At 35.6% G+C, this 18,519-nt stretch overlaps 1 protein-coding gene across 3 annotated transcripts in view; it reads right to left on the bottom strand.

The window, feature by feature from the left end:
- Positions 1-18,519, bottom strand: part of SLC25A12 (solute carrier family 25 member 12) — a 173,946-nt gene that overhangs the window by 54,155 nt on the left and 101,272 nt on the right. For 2 of the 3 annotated variants that reach the window (XM_073807572.1, XM_004319548.4), the window contains exons 3-4: positions 17,910-18,052; positions 7,932-8,047 (exon numbers count right to left, since the gene is read on the bottom strand). In XM_073807572.1, the coding sequence (XP_073663673.1) occupies positions 7,932-8,047; positions 17,910-18,052 (259 nt within the window). Of the gene's footprint in view, positions 1-3,240; positions 3,345-7,931; positions 8,048-17,909; positions 18,053-18,519 lie in introns of those variants that run through there. The other variant, XM_019922964.3, reaches the window with a different exon arrangement.

Raw genomic sequence — 18,519 nt, 5'->3', positions numbered from 1 at the left:
CATGCACAGGAGCACAATTGATACAAAATATAATTTTACAGTTAAGATTGTGTACCATTACATATAAGGCCATGAGATTCTTAATTTCTCTTGATTTAATTTTAATTAGAAAGTGATTTATATCTTGCATTATAAATGGCTGCTACTTTGCATTCCAGTATAAAATCAATAGTGTTTTCCCGGTTCCTCAAGGAGTCGAATTAAGCCCTTTATCAGAAGCATGAATACCTAAATTACAGTATAATGCAATATTTGTCATACTAAGTATGGCTTGATTGAGGCTTGATTATTACATTCACACTAGCCTGAATATGTCTATTGAAGATAGGTATAAGAAATACTATCAAAAGCATATCATTAGCCCAGCAGCAAGCACCTTATTAAAAGCTTCTGATATTGTCAAAAATATGGTCTTGACACAAAGCTACAAGATCCCCATAAAAACCATGATTATTAGTCTCAGCTATTAAAATATTTTAAGATAAGTGAAATTAGTGATTCACTTTTAAGTAAAGAAGGACTAAACACAGTATACTAACTTTTAGATAGGAACCAGTCACACTGTGTAATATACAACCAAAACCTTCTGACAGCTTGTCTTCATGCACTAACAAAGTCATTCACTTTCTTACACCGTTCTACACTTACTATGAAAGTCAATTCACAAATGACTGGTACTTTAACAAGCATAGACTGGATAGACTAATTTAGAAGCTCATGCCAAAAAAAAAAAATCGTTAACAAAGTTAAGAAAGCAGGAAGCCCGTTTTACTGATGTCTTAACAAAATTATTTTCAAATTTAAGCCAATTATATTAGTGAAAGGATTTTACTATCTATAGCTATCAATTATACTAAAGAATTAGTAAATACAAGCTTAATGTTTTATAATCTCCAACTATGCTATTTTATCTAATTTCTGCAAATTCTTTGAGTAAGATATAAATCTCATATTGTAAATGGTTTAATGGATTCCCTTTAGTTTTAATATACTTTTTTTTTTTTTTTTTTTTTTTGATAAAAGCATTGCTATGCTGGGGGAGCAGCAGGGAGTGTAAGAATCCTGAATTGGAAATCCTACCAGTCTGGACTCAACATGACAGCTCTGAATAGGTCACAGTGATTAGTCAGTTGGAAGGCGGCATTGGATGTCACTGGGGAGATGGGATTCTCATCTTTTCTTTCAAATGGAATGTAGCATTTATTTCTGGCCTAAATAGCAACAGTATTTCAGAGTTTTCAAATCGTCAATTATTTTCATCTTCCATAAACACAAATTAAATATATGAGTTTTTGTTTCTGAAAGCAAAGAATTAATGCAATACAGCAAGTCATGGGATCCTAACCAACACAAAGGATTACCCTTGAATCTATATGAAACTTCAACAAGTTGTAAGATATGTTAAAGTTTACAAACTAATTAAAATAATAAGGATGGCAAAAAACTATTTAGAGTTAAAAGTATTATGGCCGTCTAGCAAAGATTTTTTTAGGATCCTCCTAATTCAATTAATTAGTTGCTTCTCTTTCCAAATTAATTAATTTGATTTCTTATTTTAAATGTTAAACTAAGGGAATATGAAGAAATTAATGGAAAGCATATTAGGATAACTTAAATTACTACATATAGTTAAGTAACATTAAGGTAAATTATTAAAGGGAATGAGTTATTTTATAACCTTTATTTTAAAGGTCACAACTCCCAAAACTCAACTATTTGATAGGAAATATACGTATTGCTACCTAAATAAGTTTTATATAACAGTGGAATAAAACTGAACTCCCTTTGTATGACTGGAAAATATCAGAATCTCAAGTGCGAAACTATATCAAATAAAGCCAAAGATTCAAAAGCTTTCAAACTTATGAAAATTTAATGAACCATGAAAATTGTCTTCTATTATCACAAAAAGGATATTTATAAACCAAAATTACAATGTATAATTTACATTCAGAAAAATAGCTCTAAAATAAAAACTTTTAACTAAAATCCTATTTTGTAAACTACTTAGCAACCTTTAAATAAAATCTTACAATACCTTTGAAACAATTAAAATGATGGCTTAAATTACTCATAATAATTTCCCCAAATATAGAAGTGTCATTTTCCATGAATATTTGTTTAAACATTTCTCCCTTCACCCAAAGTGGTCAGTTGACAGCTTTGTATATGGTTTTATTATGACCATTATTATGTGCTGTTGTTTATTAACTACCCCCAGACACTTTTAATTATTTTAGCCATGTCACAGGCTACAAAATTTCAAACCTACTTTGGCACCTCTTGATATTCCACTTCCCTTCTGTTATTATTTCCACTACCAACTGCTTAAGGCTAAATCAGGAAGCTTACAGAAATAATTAGTACAACTATTGTTTTGAAGTCAAATTCATAATTACCACTTTACTTTTACCAGGATATGCTTATTAAAAAAAAAAAAAGTTATACAAAAGCTCCAGAACTGGAGAGCTTATACTTGTGTGAGGCAATAGCCCAAAAAGCTGATGATCTTCTTATCTTACCCAGTTTTATCAGCTTCTGTACGACATGAAAGGGAGCACCAATAATCTCAAATATACCCAATATATCTAACTGAAACTACATAGCAAGTTTCCCCCCAGAGAGAATCCCGTCTTTCCAGTGGCAAACAAGGGTCTTTAGCTCTCCAAGGAGTACTATTTCAGTGGCCACAGTTCTGGCTTGGATGAAAGGGATATGATAGTCACATCTTATTGGCAACAAGATCATGATCGAGTGTTTTATACTAGGTTGGCACTGCTAAGGGGAAATAGGAATCCATTTGTTTTCTGACATATAGAAAACAAAAGACCACTTTTTCACTTCCTGCAGAGCATGGGCTCATGAAAGAGATGGTTTATAATTCCTCTGAAAAGGGAATTGGGGCCAGATACAAAAGTAGCCTATCATTATGTTCTCTTTGCTTAAAGGAGAGGAGCACAATGAGTTGTCAGGAGGGCAGGTAATGGTGACAACTGTGATTAAGTAAAAATGTTCACAGACATATAACATTAGTCAGTTTAGCTGTATCAGTCACTTATGATGATTGCACTAGATGAAATACATCGAAGCATATATATTATGTAAATATGTCTTAACAGAGGTTTTAATTTCCCCAGCAGCCCACACTGTGTCTCCCCATCTCATCCACCCTCATCCCTCCCCTGGTCCTTATGGGAGCTTCCTACTGGTCTTGTTCACCTTTCTGCAGTACAAAATTACCTCTGACCGGGGCTGGCACTCTTCTCCAAGACTGCCGCCATGCCTGTTCCATGAATGAGCCTGGAAGGAGCTGCTGTACCAACGGTGTGGCCAGAGAACTCCTCCTGTAGGTATACAAGCCATCAGCCCTGTGACACAGCCCACCTACCATCAGCCCAACGACATACTGATTCCAAGGATTCCAGCCCAGCAGGAGCCACTCCTTCCAACTTATAGGCTTGAGATCAAACATTTTTATTGTCAGGGGGAAAAAAAGTCCTCAATAGCTGAGTTTCACCTGCACAGTTCTTAAAGTGAAGTCAGAGAGGCTTTTAGAAGGACTCCCACCAGGAACAATGAATATCCTTGTGTATAACTGAACAAAAACAATGGCAAGACTTGCAGAAGTAAAGAGTTTCTCAGTGAGGGAAAACTTGGGGGGAAAGAAGAGGAACGACTAAGAAACTAAAAAAGAAAAAAAAGGAAAACAAACAACAACAAAAAGATCAACAACAGGAGCTTGTAGAAGTCCCAGCCAACCCAGCATGTCAGGCCAGACTTCTGGGTTCTATTTCCAGGTGGCTCATTAGTTTCCGGGGTGACCTCCTCTGGTAACCCTTTACCTACCTCCAAAAGGGACTACTGTACAATCAGTCAACAGAGTAGTCCTGCTGCCAAATATATGTAAAGGTCCACTTCTCAGGAAAAATGAGTTTACATTTAAAGAGCATCTATTACTATAGAAGTTAGATGCTTCAACAATCTATCACCAAATGGCATAAAAACAAGTAAAACCATGTTCTCTTTTTACCTCAAATTCTAACCTACTCTATAGCCTTGAATATTAATGTGACCTTCTCTGCGATACCTGAAAGGAGTCTCAAAAAGTCTTCCTGATTTAATTTGAACACCCAAGTGAAGCTCTCATTCTTACCAAGTTAAACTAGGCATTTATTACCATTAGAATTTCATATTATACCATGTCTATAGCTTTGTTCCCACTGAGAGAGGATATGACATTTTTCATATCTAGACTTCCATCTCCTAACTCTTTTTAACAATAGCAGTGGTCATGCCTAAAACAGCCCAATCAGATTATTATTCCCTTTAGGGAAAAAGAGTCTGTTTTAGAGGCACAAATGGAACACATTTTTATTTGTTATTCATAATGATGGTCAAACACGGTACAAAATCGAAAGGAATCCCTACTTTTTGAGGGTTCTACAGTCGGGGTAAAGATGTGCCCCTGGAAAAGTTTTCTTCAGAGAGTTCCCATTCCCAGGCAAACACTTTGGAACACAATGTTGATGAGATTTTTAATAGAAAATTTAGAATATGTAACATTTATTAGTTAATAGGTAAGAGTGTTGTTGGGGTTTTTTTTTTAGAATGATTACATCCTTGTTAAAGCAATAGGGTTTTTGTTTTTTTTTTTTTAACTTGGGACAAATGCATGGCAACTATCGACAACACAATGTAGAATAGCTGGTTATCTAGGGTACGTCAATCTAATTCTATTGAGCAGAATATCCAGTACACTAGTGGACAACAGTGAGACCAAGGCAAGTTTACACAATATCTAGCACACACCAGTCATGCAATGGCCCCTATAAGGCCCATGCCACCAGGCAGAAACAGATATACAAGCAATTAAGTAATCATCCACAGCATGCATTAGAAGTTTTACTAAAAGAACACCAAAGAAGAAACAACTGATGATTTTATTCACTCTTTTAAAAACTCCAAAACCCTCTCTTGAGCTTGTACATTCTAAAATGGATGACCAAGGTCTCAATGTAAGTCCTCTCGCCCAGAGCAGAGGTATCTCTAATTAAAAAAAAAAAAAACTTGTCCAGCATTCAAGTAAATGTTGTTCAATACTGATATATATAAATATTTGCAAAGATACACACAATTTAAGTACACAATTTGATGTGTATAAAAAGCATATCTAAAAAAAAAGCATAGATGAGAATATACACAAGTACACAGATAACATCATCGTCATAGTCCATGAGATATACTGACGGCGTAATAGTCTTTCCCCACTCCATTACACCTTGCATCCAATATTCTCTCCCGCCTTTCTCTCCTGACGTGCACAAGAAAAATCTATACTTTAAATAAGCTCCAAACTAGAAAACATAAGGCCATCTGGTGAAAAGGATTTAGAGTTAGAATGGATCTAAATTTTCCTTTTACCTAAACATACGTCTATAAATACATAAGTACAATTCATTTTATTAAGTGAGTACAAACATGAAAACTGACCTTTATCATAGATCCAAAATCCTATTAAAACAAACTCCAAGTTAATTATTTCCTTATGTTGAAATTCTGTAGTCTCGAATACAGCCTGAAATGAGTGGGCCTTAGAAATTTTGTTAAATGGCATCTGTAACAGTTTCAATGCTTTTCTTCTTTTCTTAAGAATATAAAATTAAAATTTCTCTCCTTCATTATGATTTTTTTCATTTTAGTTAAGAAAGTTTGTCTAAAAATGAATCCTCAGAATTTGGGATGTAGGGCAGGGAGGGGAAATGGTCAAGGTCCCCAGCAAATAGGTGAGCACCCTCAAGAGAACCATCCAGTTAGCCAGGGACCACAGGAACAATGTCGAAAGGGAGCTCAATTTTTTCTCATTCCGTAAGAATCTTCCTAACTCTAGATTATGGAGCAGCAGAATGAAGGATTCTGGAGGGTTTATATGCTCTTCAGTTCAGAACAGGTGCTATAAAAACTAAAACTGATTTGTTCTGCTTTTAATCCTAATTATATTTTCTTGAAATTTTAACTCATAAATCATAGTCTGAGGGAAAAACAAAAGATCTATAAAACGCTAAAGTTGGAGTCTAATAATTACAAGCTTTCATCTGCAATGAAATAATGTGTGTATAAACCATTCAGCTACTTCCTACACATTTTAATCTGCTAATCAACAATGGCATGAGTCTCTATTGTTAGTCTGTTGAATAAACTGACTTGAGTGACTTATTTTTAAAATAGAAATTGGAAAAAGCAATCAAATGGAGGAGGCCCAAAGAATCAGGATACCAAGGTAAAGGGGACCAAAAAAAATAGAATTTGGTTTTGGGAAATCTAATTCTTAAGAAATGGACACATGACAGAAGCACAGGTATACTGTCACTAAGGCAGATATTTATATCAAGTTATTTCCCAAGCATCTGTGCATCACATTTGGAAATAAGGTATATGAGCATGTGTGATACTTACTGAAAATAGAAAATGCAGCATTCTCAGCAGTACAGGGTTAATGCTGAATGATGAGATGATAAAGGCTTTATGCTTTAAACTATAAAATCTGGGTGTTTCTGAGGAAAATCAATATTCTTTAGGAGGCAGAATGGCCAGAGCTTGCTCCAAAGCAGAGAGAATGCCAAGATAAACACAGACACCTGAAGAGCTCTGCATAGGTATTTATTTGGGAAAATCTTCTGATAACAGAAGACAACTGGGTCAGTGGGCAGAAAGAAGGAAACAATCAATGCCAAGCTAGAACATGTGCCCACTAAGATGACAGCAAAGGCGCAGTGGTCCTTTCAAATACCTGTATTTTCTCACCATTCTCACCATAGCAGCGATACATCTTCCTCTGGGTTTAACTAGAGGATATTTGTTTTATAACCAACACTACAGTGAAAAAATATTTAGCACTGTGGCTCAGGGGAAGCCTGATTTTCAAGAGTTTCCCTACCATATATTGATTCCAATTCACACCACTAAAGGAGTTCAAGTTGAGGTTTATAAGATGAAAAAGTTCTGGAGATCTGTTTCATTACAGTGTGAATATACTTAACACTACTGAACTGTACGCTTACAAATGGTTAAGATGCTAAGGTTTATGTTAGGTGTTGTTTTACCACAATAAAAAAAATCCAAATATTAAAAAAAAAAGGGAGGAGTGCTCTAGGTCCTTGATAACACTACATCATTTTTTTTACATCATTTTTATTGAAAAGCCTCTTGCAGGAAGAAATTAGCTGATACTCTTACTAAACACATACTAATTTCTGCAAGTAAGCCTCTTCAAAAAACTAATACATGGCTATAGATAGAAATCCTAGCTTGTATGCTTTGAGACGTCCACAATGTGCTAGATTATGTGCCTACCAAAGGATTTAAATTGATTTCTACATCCAATTCAAATGGCAACTTTAATATTCTAGCCTTGTTGCCTAAAACCAAAAATCTAAAATGGGGGTTCAGAGAATGCTAACTATTCTTGCCTTAACGCCCTCCTTCAGTTCCATTCTTAGGTGTTAAAATGACATAGCAGCAATTTTCCAAAGATGCTCCAGAGAAGCTCTGAACTCTCTACCCAAAAATTCCTGAAGGTATGAGATGATTACTCCACGTTGTTCAGTCTGTTTCATAAAAAATGTTGCCCAGGCTGGCCCAGAACAAGATAATTTTACACCACCTACTTTAGGAATGTGAAAGTGTCAGAGAGTCAATGAGTTGATGTAACGACATTCCTAAATTCCTTAATTTTTTGCAATAGTCTAATGCTTAAAAGAAAATAAAGCCATTTTAATTTTATCTATGTAAATCCTTTTATGAAATTAATACTTCATTTTTTGACTAGCTCTTAAAATAAGCAGCAATCTATATGCAGTTACTAAATTTAGCAATTAAAAACTGAACCAGCCTCACTAACTTCATTTAAACATATAATCTCTTTTTTTTCTTACCAAATGTCACCTCTCCATTTCCACTCTTGTCAAACAATTGGAAAGCCACTATGAACATGGAATCTGGAGCACATAAAACAGATTCAAATGCCAAAAACTCTTGATAGGAGATCAACCTGGAATAAAATATAAAATATTATTGGCTGGTAACCTCCCTTTACAGTATGAATTGTAGCTCAGGGTAACCAAATAACTGATGAAGGGAAGTGTCTCTTTATAGTGGTATTCCAGATAAGAAAGAAAGAAGGAATGATAGAATGTTACCGTTTTGTAAACCCTTAACTCATTAATGGACCTGGGCAATAATCAATAGCCTCTAACATGGCAAGAAGAAAGAGACTAGACTGAAAATAATTGAACCTGAATCTGATCAAGTCTCTAGATCAGAGTTTCTAAAGCTTGGCCCTCAATCGTGCCATTTGAAGCTGGATAACTCTTTGCTGTGGGGGCCTCCTGTGCATTGGATCATGATTAGCAGCATCACTGGCCTCTGCCCACTAGATGCCAATAGCACCTGCCCCACCAAGAACCACTTTAGATGTAATCAACAATTTACAGAAAAATACAAAGGACAAAGGAACATCTCAAATTAAACATTACCGCAGAAACACAATTAGCAAAAATGCAGACTGTGGGAAACTACAGAGTGAACATTCTGTATATGCAAAAAAAAAAAAAAAAAAAGAACTTTTAAAGAAGATATGGAGGAGAACCTCATTGAAGACCTAAGAGATGTAGCAATTAATTACAAAGATACAGATCTTATTTGGACTCTGATTAAAGCAAAGTAAAAAAAATTTTTTTTTTAGTTTATAAAAAAATCAGGAAATGGAAACACTGTTACAACACAAATGCTTGATGATATTAAGACATCAATGCTTTTGAGGAGGTTTTGTTTGGTTTTTGGTAATTTTTCTTATCTTCTAGAAATAAGATATTTACAGATGAAATATGTCACCTGGAATTTGCTTCAAAATACTCCAGAGGATGGAGGAATGGATGGAGGTATAAGTAAAACAAATTTAATAATTATCTTAATAATTATTAAAAGTGGGTATATTTACTTCATTAAAGTGAACCCTAAGATGAACTGGGGACCTTGGTGATTATGATGTGTCAGTGCAGTTCATCCTTGGTTAAAAAAAAAAGTCTTAAAAAAGAATTAACACTCAGGGTAGACATTTTTGGCAAAACTTGTTACACTTTTATACATGTATACATATTATATATGTGTGTGTGTTTGTTGGACTGTGATGTAAAATGTACTTTTTAGATCAAAAAAGTTTGCAGGCCACTGTAGTTAAATTATACTGGCAAATAAAAGCACAAACTAACCTCAAAAAAAGTGGGTGATGAGTATATTGCATTTATTATACTACTCTTTGTTTTATATATGTTTGAAATGTCAATAATAAAAATTTTAAAGGAAAATTCAAAACCAAAAGGAAGAAAACTAACTTATTTCATCCTATAATACTCAAGGTTGTGAAATTAGCCAGTGGCCAAAACTACACTGAAATTGCCTTCAGTGATCTTATGGAGTAGGCATATGCTAGTTTAGAGTCATCTTCCACAACAAATCTTGCTGCAAATATTTCATACCATGTTGCTGCTACTGATAGTGACTAGTATCCAAGTGACAGTATATATCCAAGAAATACATATAACAGTATATATCCAAGTAATTATACACACACACACCAGTAGTGCCACATTTTACTCTCAAATGGGCTGATTCGGACAATACATTTACAGTCACCCCATCCAAAGGAACAGACCTAATTCTTAATGTAGCTTCTAGGCCCACAGGATCTGACTTCTCCATATCTCTTCCCTGCTCTCTGCACTCCAGGCCACTCATTTTAAGCTCCTAAAACAATCCATGCTCCTTCCACTCAGGTCCATCATTCAGCAATTCATTTTCCTTGGAATGATCCCACCATCTCCAAACTTCTGTCCATTAAATTTAAAAAATTTAATGGAAAAAATTTTAAAAATTTTAAATTTTTAAATTAAAAATTTTTTAAATTTTTAAATTAAAAAATTTTAAATTTTAAAAATTTAAAAAATTAAATTTCCACCCAGTCTTTTTTTTTTTTTAATATTTATTTATTTATTTATTTTTGGCTGTGTTGGGTCTTCGTTTCTGTGCGACAGCTTTCTCTAGTTGCAGCAAGCAGGGGCCACTCTTCATCGCGGTGCACGGGCCTCTCACTATCACAGCCTCTCTTGTTGCGGAGCACAGGCTCCAGACGCGCAGGCTCAGTAGTTGTGGCTCACAGGCCCAGTTGCTCCGCGGCATGTGGGATCTTCCCAGACCAGGGCTCGAACCCGTGTCCCCTGCATTGGCAGGCAGATTCTCAACTACTGCGCCACCAGGGAAGCTCTGACCCCAGTCTTTATATAGCTCATCTCAAATATCATTTCCTCAAGAGAATCATCTTAAAGTCCCCAGATGACTTCACATCCCCTTCACACCTTACAGCAGTACTGTACTTTTTTAGCGCCCCTCACAGAATTCTTGTTAAAGTAATTATGTAACTCATTGTTTAAAGTCCAATTCCCTGTTAGAAGGTAGGCCTGTCAGAGCACAGGCTTGATTCAGGGTAGGAACTCATAAATCTTCTTGAATACACCCAATTTAGAATACATGACTTTTTAGAGATACCTATTTTCCAACACAGTATTAAGAAAGTGACTACATTTTACTTTTCATTTTATGCCCTCATTCATCTAAGACATATTTTACATTCAAAGTTACATTTTCTATTACTTAAAACACTTTGAAGTATGTTCAAATTACACAGATTATATTATATCCAAAGCAACGATGTACACTATGCCTTTACCCTTTTTTGAGGGAAAGAAAGGCTTTGTGGTGGTAGTATTCAGGGCACTGAAGACTATGCCCTCACTGTGCCCACGCTGAAGAATCCTTGGTGAAATTAGGAGCTTGAGTGCCTAATGAATCCTGGTAGGAACAATCAAAACTGTTTATCAGGCCACATGTCATAACACACCTTATGCATTACTAAAAAATATAGTAAAACTCAAAAGTATGATTATCAGTACACAAATTGTAGGGTAGTAAAAAACAAAGAAGTAACAATATATCAGGTATCATCATGACTATGCACACACTCCTAAAAAGCAATGAGCAATATGTGGTTTTAAGCTCTGAACAAAACTAAAGGTCAATGAGAATGTATAACACAAATACAATAGTGATCTAGGAAATGAGTTAGAGTAGACTTTCACTTTCTACATTATGTAATTCAGAAACATGTGAAATTTTTATATTTATAATAAAGAATTAGCATTATTTCTTCTGCTCATAACATTAATTTTAAAAATAAAAATTAAAAGTAGCTAGGCTGATTATAGGAGGGAAGAACAATGCCCAGCATCTTGGTTTTTCTAAAACAAGTCTCAGGAATTAGACATCAAAAGTACAATTACCCTGAAATACAGAATATGTAGCTTTAAAGCATATTTCATGCTCAGTAGTAAAACTTTCTGTATTTATGAGAAGAGGTCAAAGATCTTTTCCTTAACTAGCAAAGGTCATAAGTGGTTGGCTGGCAGCCTGAATTTGGCCCACACATATGTTTTCTTTAGCATGTAAAGCATTATGTTTTGAGTTAGGTTTGTTGCCAACATTAGGAAATCCTAAGATTTCACAAAACTATCCAGTTTTCTGGCTTCTCTTGATAAATTATGAACTTGGGCAACAGGTTTCTAGTTCCAAGTAGCACCAGCTTCCTGGAGCCTAGCAGAAGCTGCCTTCTTCAGAGAGACCAGGGCTTGCCAGTTATCTACACCTGCCCCTGCAGATTTGAGACTCTTGCAGCGTAGATTTCCAACTAAGTGCCATTTTGTTTAAAATATAAATTCTATGGACTTTATTAAATATCTACATTTTTATCTACCAGTATATTCAAAAAGGCAAATCATATATTCATGAAATTTAGAGTCAGAAGGACCCTTAGAAAATCTGAAGAAGTGATCTGTTCAAAGACATTCAGCAACCCAGTGGGCCACGTCGAAGACTCAACTCCTGCCTTCAATCCAGTGTTCACCATCCTGCCCCCCAATCCCAAATTTAAAGTTATAGTTAAAAAATAGAAAGGGTATCTGGTACCTATAGCAAGTAGAACATTATTATAATACTCAGCCAACCCTCAATACTCAGAGTTACCTTTGTTATACAGTGATTTATTTAAAGAAAGAAAAGTCAATTAAGAAACACAAAAGCAACTTAAAAATAAGTCACTTCATATTATTCACCCTTAAAAAGGAATGAAATTCTGATACATCCTGCAACGTGAATGAATCTTTAAAACATTATGCTAAGTGAAATAAGCCAGATGCAAAAGAGCAAATATTGTATTGTCCCACTGATGTGAAGTACCTAGAACAAATTCATAGAGACAGAAAGTAGAATAGTGGTTACCAGGAACTGGGTGTTGGGGGAGAATGGGGACTTGTTTAATGGGTATGAAGTTTCAGTATGGATGATGAAAAAGCTCTGGAGATGAACAGCGGTGACGATAGCACAACAATGTGAATGTACTTAATGCCACTGCACTGTACACTTAAAAATGGCGAAAATGGTAAATTTTATGTTATATATATTTTAATACAATAAAAAATAATAAGTCACATGGGGTTTCCCAGGTGTGCACGTTTGCCAAAACTCAGGAAATGTACCTTTAATATTTATATTTTTCACTGTGTGTAAATGTTACATCTAAAGAAAAAAACCTCAAAACAAATATTAAATTCTAGTTAATAATATGCATGCTGAAATATTTAAGAAATGTATCAATGTCTGCAATTTACTTGAAATGTGTAAAAAAAAATAAGACGGACTGATGTAGAGATAGACGATAGATACATGAAAAGAAGTAGAGAAAGATGTTAATGGTAGAATACATGTGGGGGGTATATGGGGTATTCACTGTAAAATTCTTTCAACTTCCCTGAATGTTTGAAATTTTTCATAATAAAATATTGGGAGGAAATGGGGAGTGGGGATAGGCCACTTATTCTCTCTGATATGCTCCTTATCTATTTTTAGCCCACAGGCATTTTATACCACATTGTAATGTAACACTACTTTTCAGAAAGCAAGAAACAGTCTGCTTATCTGGCAACATAAAGCAAACATGTTCCAGAATAATTTTTAAAGCTCTTTTTCCTTTATTCTGCCATGATTCTCCTATCTATAAAAGAATCCGATCAAGACTTCAGCAAAACAAAGGCAAACCACAAGCCACTAACTGTGGAGTGAAGAAACCGTTGCTTACTTCACACTTCGATAAATAGTTTGTTTTCTTTTCTTTTCTTTTTTTTTAAATTTATTTTTGGCTGTGTTGGGTCTTCTTTGCTGCGCGTGGACTTTTCTCTAGTTGCTGTTGTCTTCATTGTGGCACATGGGCTTCTCACTGCGGTGGCTTCTCTTGTAGTGGAGCACGGGCTCTAGGCACGGGGGCTTCAGTAGTTGTGGCTCCCGGGCTCTAGAGCGCAGGCTCAGTAGTTGTGGCGCACGGGCTTAGCTGCTCCACAGCATGTGGGATCTTCCTGGACCTGGGCTCAAACCCATGTCCCCTGCATTGGCAGGCGGATTCTTAACCACTGCTCCACCAGGGGAGCCCATAGTTTGTTTTCTTTTAACGAGGATGAGGGGGCACCTTCACTTTTTACCCTACCTGCTGTTTGACTTTTTTCAAAGAACATGTATTCATTTTATAACTTTGAAATAATATATTTTATTAATTTGATGTTTTAAAATTTTCCTAAAGAGATCCTTTTTAATTTACTGAATGGAAACTAATAAAATTCCACAACATTAATATGATAATTTTGTAATTTTTAAAACAACCAAGATTTCCTCATTAAACGTTTTTCTATATGCATGTAGAATATTAAAGGAAAACACTTGTGAAAAAGAAAGGAAGGAAAACTAGAGTTTTCCACATTATAGGAGAATAGGGCCTCCTGATGAAATTCTGACTAGAGCTAAATATAGAAACTATGGTTCTAGAAGTTACAGTTTCAAACAAGAATCTAAATATTTTAGATTAAATCACACAATAACGGTCCCTGAGATCTGCAATTAATGCACAAAATCATTTTGCTTTTCATTATACAGCCAGAACTTCAAAGTTTAAGCCACAATCTCACAAATAATGCTTGGCTAATGGCTTTTACTTTTAGACAACCCATCATGCTATTTATACTATACAATGCTGTTTCTACATGGCTCTCCATAGCAAGCACCTGTATCAAAACACTCCTGCTTATTTTACTATCTGTTGGAGGAAAGGGAGCAGGGAAGAAGGGAAAGGGGGCAGTTTACATGCTAAGAAAACATGGAGGGTAAGGGCACACACAGCATGCGGCCACATTTGACCACTCCCAAACCTCCTTTTCCGATACACTTAACTAAATCACTCAAACTTGTTTATGCTAATTGTATTAACTGAGATTTGGTCTGGGGTAATTATAAACAATATTATGTGATTCTATTTCAAGTTATATATCTATAGGACTCATCATCAAAAAGTATAATAGAATCAAGGAATACCTCTTGGAGCTGGAAAAAAGATGGACCAACTGAACTATTCTAACCTTTCATCATTGCCCTGGGTAAAGGGGCGGGAAACAGAACAGTGGGGAAAAGACAGTTTTTTTTAATTAAGAGAACTTAATCTTGTGTTATTGGGGAAGTCAATCAACCTCTCTGGAGCTCATTTTCCTTAAACGTTAAATGAGGAAGGGTTGGCTACTTGGAATAAGTTAAACATTATCAAAGCCTCTGATTTTCTTAAAAGTATTAAAGAAACTTTAACAATGATATTTAACTTTTTTTTTTAACATCTTTACTGGAGTTTAATTGCTTTACAATGGTGTGTTAGTTTCTGCTTTATAACAAAGTGAATCAGTTATACATATACGTATGTCCCCATACCTCTTCCCTCTTGTGTCTCCCTCCCTCCCACCCTCCCTATTCCACCCCTCTAGGTGGTCACAAAGCACCAAGCTGATCTCCCTGTGCTATGCGGCTGCTTCCCACTAGCTAGCTATTTTATGTTTGGTAGTGTATATATGTCCATGCCACTCTCTCACTTTGTCCCAGCTTACCCTTCCCCCTCCCCGTGTCCTCAAGTCCATTCTCTAGTAGGTCTGTGTCTTTATTTCCGTCTTGCCCCTAGGTTCTTCATAACCTTTTTGAAGTCATAGACCCTTTTGAAAAACGTGTGATTTCTCCCCAGAAAAATGCAGATACAAATTCACTCATTTCGCATTATATTTCAGCAAGTTCAGGAAACTCTGAAGACTATCCAAGAACGGGAGGTTAAGAATCACTGTGTTTTTAGGGCTTCCCTGGTGCCGCAGTGGATAAGAATCCACCTGCCGATGCAGGGGACACGAGTTCGAGACCTGGCCCGGGAAGATCCAACATGCTGCAGAGCAACTAAGCCCGTGCGCCACAACTACTGAGCCTGCGCGCTAGAGCCCACAGGCCACAACTACTGAGCCTGCGTGCTGCAACAACTGAAGCCCACACACCTAGAGCCCGTGCTCCACACCAAAAGAAGCCACTACAATGAGAAGCCGGCGCACCGCAACAAAGAGTAGCCCCCGCTCGCTGCAACTAGAAAAAGCCCATGCGCAGCAATGAAGAGCCAATGCAGCCAAAAAAATTAATTAATTAAAAAAAGAAAAAAGAATCACTGTTTCTAGAAAATTCCACCTTTCTCTCTTTTAGAAATAATCTATATGTTTCATAAACATATATTTATCATATAGTTATAATTTTTATGACCTAACTCTATGAATCAGATTTCCTACCCAATCTCAATCTGATTTATTCCAAGGAGAGAGGGGAAAAAGGAAGTTTAAGATGTTTTTAAAATTTGAAATAGAACAGATTTACCTTTTCAAAAGAGAAACAGTTTTTGGTTTTTTTTTTTAAGTAAACACTATTCAACAGTATTAGATTCTTTACTAGCCAAACCCATTTTTGATCTATCCCACTCTGGCAACGTAAACACTTGATTACACTTGACCACACTTTAACAACACAACTGATTCTGGCAGAACCACATGAAGCTTCAAATAAGATAGACAAGTAGGATGGATCAGAGCAGACAGTCACAAAAGGAAGCATCTGAAAAGATATGCATATCTGAAAGCAAGTCTCAGGCCAAATTAATGACAATAAATACTCTAATAAAAGTTTCTAAAAGAGCTTTAATAAATTTGAAGAAGGAATTCTGATTAAATATGATTAATTTTTATATGCCTTACTGTCTAATCACTATTGAGAGACCCAATGACTGAATGGTCCACAGTAACTCAGCAGTTCATTTGACTTTTTTTAAGAGACCAGGCACAAAATGTATACAAGTTCCCCGATATCTGCCATTGATAAATTATACAAAATCTTTCCAAGATATAAAGTACTCACAGTAACTTTCATGCACTGTGCTAGATTCTATGAGAAAATACAAATGAATACAATAACCCAGGATTCAAAGAACTTAGAAACCAACACTTCTACTTTAACTATTAAACAGCCTTCTAAACGAATTTCACTGCATGCAAGTCTTGTCTTACTCTAACCTTCCATTTTTCTAAAATCTGATCGTATTTGTAATAACAGAAATAAGGTTTAAAGACTTAAAACTAGTTTTGCCTAGTTTTTCAAAGTTCTTCACACAAGCACCTCTACAGGTAGGATAAAGAAACTGGGCCCTTGGAGGCCTGGGGCTGTAGCTTGGAACTCACAAAGCAAGGCATATAAATATTCCATTCCCTCCATAATACAGTCATACTTGATTTTAATATAAAAATGCTGTTTCCCCTTGATTTGAGTAAACTGACACTCTAGTAAGATGCACCTTGTAACTTCTGTGACTGCACACATGTGTACACTACCAGGCTAAAAATACCTCCAAATCTGAGAGTCACAAGCCTACAGGATACAGTCAAAGCTTAGTACATGAGGTCCCCAGCTGCACTCCAACTGCTACTCTGACAACAACAAAGTAATGCCACAGCCCCACCGAAGTACTTATAACACAACCTCCTCAATGTGTACGCAGCAGAGACATGCAAGTGGCCCTTGATGTTTCATGCCACTGTTGTTCCCTTTCCTGGAATTCTCCCTATTTGTCCAACCACCAGCAAGCTCCTTTTTGTCTTCCCAGATTTCACTCAAGCATCACTTCTTCTAAGATGCTCTCCTGACCACCCAAAACATAGTTAACCATGCTTTCTTGGGTGTCCTTTGTATGTTTCATATGGTTCTACTATAACACCTTATTCCCAAAGTATTACTTTTTTTCTTGGTTTACTCATCCTCTTTCTCACTAAGCCATGAGCTGCTTCTTACGGTCAGGAACCTCATTTAATTTGTTTGTATTTCTAACATCCAACAGTGCCTGGCAAATGGTGGTTGTTCAATAAATATCTGTCAGATAAATGAGTACACAGATAAATGAATAAATACCACTCTCTAAATTCTTCCCTGATTTATTTTTCTTCATAGCAGTTGTAACCACCTAACGTTATAATTTACTTTAAAATTTTGTTTATTGGTTTTCTATGATTTATTCACTGATGGAATTCTAGTACTTAGAACACTGCCTAAAATATAGTAGGTACTCAATATTTACTGAATGAATGAATGAATGAAAGACACTTAGTTACCTGAAAACCATTCTGCTCAGATTATTCAATATAAAATATGGCTTTTGCATGTAATTTTTTTTTCAAAAAAAGAAAAAAAAGAAATGCTAGTATATTTGATAATGGCACTAAATAACAGTTTTTATAAACTTCTAAGAAAAGATATGGTTTATTAATATTAAAATTCCAGATGGTCATGGGTAAATTCATGGTTTTCCTATTTTTTAACATAATATGGAAGAACATTAGTTTTTTTAAAAAGTGCATAAAGGTTCTTACCCATCCTTGGTTTGATCAGCTACTCCTGCCAAGAGCTGCACAATCTTCGGATTGCTATTTGGATCATTATACAGTCCAAGATAGCGCTGGACAAAGTCTTCCGGGGTCATGTAATGTTCTCCATTGACCTCAGTAGTGGCATACTAAAAAATAAATAATGTATACTTAAAATTAAAAGTATTCAATATCATTTCGTAGCCAACAAATGTTTTCTGAAAAGGTAAATTAAAGGCCAGTATCATAATCAAAATAAGAATAATAAATGCAGATTTTTCTCTGTATGGTCAAAAAACAAACACCCAGAGCCTGAGTTAAGAACATCAGTAAGGTACTGATACATGCTACAATATGGATGAACCTTGAAAACATTATAAGGTAAAGAAAACACACAAAATGCCACAAACCACATGATCCCATTTATATGAAATGTCCACAACAGGCAAATTCAGAGCTTCAGAGAAAAGAGTAGTTGCCAGGAACTAGGAGGAGGGGTGAATGGAGAGTAACCACTTTACGTAGGGGGTTTTTCTTTGGGAGTGATAAAAATGGTCTGGAATTAGATACTGGTGATAGTCATACAACATTGTAAATAAACTAAAAAACACTGACT

The sequence above is a fragment of the Tursiops truncatus genome, chromosome 7 (genome assembly GCF_011762595.2).
Source record: "Tursiops truncatus isolate mTurTru1 chromosome 7, mTurTru1.mat.Y, whole genome shotgun sequence".
Taxonomy (NCBI): Eukaryota; Metazoa; Chordata; class Mammalia; order Artiodactyla; family Delphinidae; genus Tursiops; species Tursiops truncatus.
The sequence above is the reverse complement of the archived record's forward strand: the minus strand, read 5'-3'. Positions and strand labels throughout refer to the sequence as shown.